Source organism: Coenobita brevimanus, unplaced genomic scaffold (genome assembly GCF_032717465.1).
Source record: "Coenobita brevimanus isolate Jiangsu-jjx unplaced genomic scaffold, ASM3271746v2 jjx.HiC_scaffold_2680, whole genome shotgun sequence".
Taxonomy (NCBI): Eukaryota; Metazoa; Arthropoda; class Malacostraca; order Decapoda; family Coenobitidae; genus Coenobita; species Coenobita brevimanus.
Window position 1 is genome coordinate 12,267 of NW_027643632.1, and position 3,874 is coordinate 16,140.

At 44.9% G+C, this 3,874-nt stretch overlaps 2 protein-coding genes across 2 annotated transcripts; both read left to right on the plus strand.

Annotated features, from left to right (window-relative positions):
- The first annotated feature begins 515 nt into the window (after positions 1-515).
- Positions 516-1,874, plus strand: LOC145389986 (zinc finger MYM-type protein 1-like). The gene has a single exon (XM_080265082.1). The coding sequence runs from the start codon at positions 516-518 to the stop codon at positions 1,872-1,874; it is 1,359 nt and encodes a 452-aa protein (XP_080121208.1).
- Positions 1,875-1,956: 82 nt separating this feature from the next.
- LOC145389985 (zinc finger MYM-type protein 1-like) lies at positions 1,957-2,874 on the plus strand. Its single transcript, XM_080265081.1, has one exon. The coding sequence runs from the start codon at positions 1,957-1,959 to the stop codon at positions 2,872-2,874; it is 918 nt and encodes a 305-aa protein (XP_080121207.1).
- Positions 2,875-3,874: the final 1,000 nt, after the last annotated feature.

Below are 3,874 nucleotides of genomic sequence, written 5' to 3' on the forward strand. Positions count from 1 at the left end.
GAAGTTAATAAATTTGAATATATTTGATTAAAATGAAGTAAAGGATTCACACTGCTATAGGGCCTACATGGTCCTAGGCTCCTAGCCTAGCCCAGCATTAACGAATCGAGTGCACGATGAGCCATTCCTGTTCGATTCCCGTCAGCTACCAGACCAGTCTACCACGCGACGCGGTTGTGTGTAGATCTCCGAGTCTGTTGGCTGTTAATTGCTTAGTGCAGTAGACACTGAATTACTGAGCAGCTGAGCTTATTAGTTGTGGTTTTCGTCTTGCACTGATTTACAGGTATGGTGTAAGTTGATTTTTTTCTACTTAAAAATGTATATAGGCTACTATAAGATTATAAGAAGCTGTGGAAGGAAGAATAAAATAGTGTGAAAATATCTGGTCTGTTGTAATGCTAATATGCAGTTTTATGCTTCTGTGATCTGTGTGCTTGTTTATGCTGTTTTCCCTGTTTATGAAAGTAACTGATGGTGGTTTATCATATTTGATCACATAGGCCGGTTTGATCATGGAACGCTACCTGTTACCCAAGATTCCCAAGAAGAGGCTGCGAGATGATGATCCTCCTACAGACACACCTGCTGTTAATGAGGACCTGGACAGTGGTGATGGTGATTGTGAGTCTGCAGCCTTACTAGGTGAGGCTAGTGCAGAACCCCAGCCACAAGAGGGCACTTCTCACACCCATGGTGAGAAACTACTACCTGGACCCAAGGACCTGAGCCAGCTTCCAGATAGTGGTCCCACCTGTCCAGACTTGAAGAGATACCCAGCCACAGAATACAGTGGCCAGTCAAGGTCATTCAACAAGAACTGGCGTGATCATCATTCGTGGCTGGGGTACTCCACGACCCTAGATGTTGCATTCTGCTTTGCATGTCGTCATTTCGGTCATGTACACTTAAGCAAATGTGAGAAGTCCTTCACCCATGACGGCTTTCAGAACTGGAAGAAGGCAACCTCATCTCTGAAGTCTCATGATAATTCAGCAGGACACAAGTTCTCTATGCAAGCTTGGGCAGAGTTTAAGATGCAGAAAACAACAGGTTCTAGGATCATACATGCTTTTAATACCAACCATGAAAAAACTGTAAAGGAAAACAGACATTACATTAGAGCAGTAATACACTTACTGCTCTACACAGCCTGCCAAAATGTTGCCCAAAGAGGTCACAAGGAAGACACTGATTCTGGCAACAAAGGTAACTTCCTGGAACTGCTGGACCTGATTTCCAGGTATGATGACATTGTCAAAAAGAAACTGAGTGGTGGTCCTGGCAATGCTAAATATACGCACCACGATATCCAAAATGAACTGCTCGCCATCATAGCTTCAATAATCAGAGAGGACATCAGCAACGAGGTCCTAAGAGCAGAGCATTTTGCCCTAATGGTGGATGAGACCAAGGATGTCAGCAAACAAGAACAGCTGTTCATTGTGGTGAGGTATCTCCACAAACAGAGCCTTCATGAGGTGTTCCTTGACTTCACAGCAGCCGAGGGTCTGGATGCAGACTCATTGCTCAACAAGATCTTGGAGACCCTGGCCAAATGTGGTATTGACCACAACGCCTGCATTGGCCAGTGCTACGATGGAGCTACAGTCATGTCAGGGCACATCAGTGGTATACAGGAGAGGTTTAGGAGAAAGGTACCACAGGCTGTGTATGTCCACTGTTATGCTCACAGGCTCAACCTTGTGCTCGTTGATTGTGTACACAATATCCAGGCTGCAGCAGAGTTTTTTGTGGCTATACAGAGTTTGTACAAGTTCTTCTCTATGTCAGTAGTACATGAAGAATTTATAAAGGTACAAAAAGAATTAAATCCCACAAGGCAGCACATAAGAGTTGAAGCAACTGTCTGACACAAGATGGACCTTCCAACATGCTGCTTGTCTGGCAGTGAGAAGAACCCTACCTGCCATAGTGACAACCTTGAAACGTCTCATGGAGGGAGACAATGCACACAGAGCCACTGAGGCAAAGGGCCTGTGCATCCTGCTAGATCAGCAATTTGTGACAATTCTGATGGCCATGGAAAAAGTGTTACTGATGACCAAACAACTCTCAAACCACCTCCAGTCACATGACCTTCAGCTGCCCTCTGCAGAGGACTTGATGCAGTCTGTCATGTCTGGACTGACAGAAATGAGGACTGAAGCTGCCTGGAAGGAGTTAGAGGAGGCTGCTGAGGATTTGTGCAAGGTAGTTGGGATACGCACTGAGACTGAGCGTCCAGGTAGACAACGATCTGCTCCCAGACACCTGGATGAATTCATCATAACATCCAGTACAGGTCAGAGGGATGGAGCTATACCAGATGCCAGGAGAAGGACCTTCTATGCCATCATAGATAGAATGCTCAATGAGCTGAGCAGGCGATTTTCATCTGATGCCTGTAATGTTCTGATGGGTGCTGCTGCCTTGAATCCTAAGCACATTACATTTCTGAACAAAAAAGCGCTGTCAGGAATGGCAGCCAATTATGGAGTGGCAGAGGGTGTTCTTGCAGTGAAGGTCCACCAATTGACAAGACTAATAGCTAGGAAGAGAGACAATGGCCTGGAAGTGTCCACACCACTTGAGCTCGCAGCCATGCTGCAGCCATACAAGGACGCCTTTATAAATCTGTATAAACTTGTATGCATTGCAGTGACCCTCCCTGCCACCTCAGCTGCCTGTGAGAGGAGCTTCTCATGTCTGAAACTCCTCAAGACATACTTGAGGAACAGCAGTGGCAACAACCGCACCAGCAACCTTGCTGTAATATCAATTAATTCTAGGAGGGCCAAACAGCTGAACATTGATGCCATTATAGACACATTTGCTGCCAATCACCAGAACAGGCGCATAGTTTTAAAGTAACGTGACAGTCGTTACACCTTGATTTAAAAATTCTTCTGATTCTTCAGATTGTATTAACTTCATTACATAGAATTTTTTTCTGTCATGTTAACTGCTTGCTTACACATGATGTCTAAATTAATTGAGTTAAACTTCAATCTTATGGAATAAACTGGAAATAATAAATGTTATTATGTTGCGTATACATTAATCTGAATTTCCTTGTTAGTTTTATGTCTTTCATTTGGCAGAATTTTTGATGAGATAAGAAATGTTATACATTAACACCGCAGTTTCAAAGAGTACAGGTGTCTAAAATGAACCTCAGTACATTCGGATATTATGAATATGTACATACCAATTTTCCATCAACACTTCAGTTTGATGACATTTTGTGAAGCCCCCCCACATTTTACCCCAGCCCCTCCTCAGCCCCCCCAGTGAAAATTTCCTGGCGCCGCCACTGCATGACAGTATTGTGATACCAACTCTAACGTACGGAAGTGAAGCTTGGATGTTGTTGGAAGGACACAAGTCAAGAGTGAGAGCAGTGGAAATGAGTTATTTAAGAGAAACCTGTGGAGTCACATGGAGAGACAGGCTGACGAATGAGGATATAAAAGAGCGTTGTGGTGTTGATGTGGATGTGATAGAAAGCGTTATGAGGAACACACTGAGGTGGTTTGGCCATGTGGAGAGGATGGACGGTGAAAGACTGACGAAGAGAGTGTATGTGAGTGAGGTGGAGGGGGGAAGAGAGAGGGGGAGGCCGAGGATGAGATGGAGGGATGGGGTGGAGAGGTACATGAGAGAGGGGGGTGTGAGTTGGGAGCAGGGCAGTGAAATGGCGGGGGACAGGGCGACTTGGAGGCGATTTGTTTGTGGCCACCCCAAACGGGATTGAGGCGTCTGGCAATAGATAGATTGATAGAACTTTCAGATTCCTCCTCCTACACACTGTCCCAAATTCATTCACCAAACCTTGCAACTCTCATTCATCTTCACTCAACAATACTGTATC

Coding starts and splice junctions, on each gene's coding strand:
- LOC145389986 (XM_080265082.1), top strand. CDS start 516: ATGGAACGCTACCTGTTACCCAAGATTCCCAAGAAGAGGCTGCGAGAT.
- LOC145389985 (XM_080265081.1), top strand. CDS start 1,957: ATGGAGGGAGACAATGCACACAGAGCCACTGAGGCAAAGGGCCTGTGC.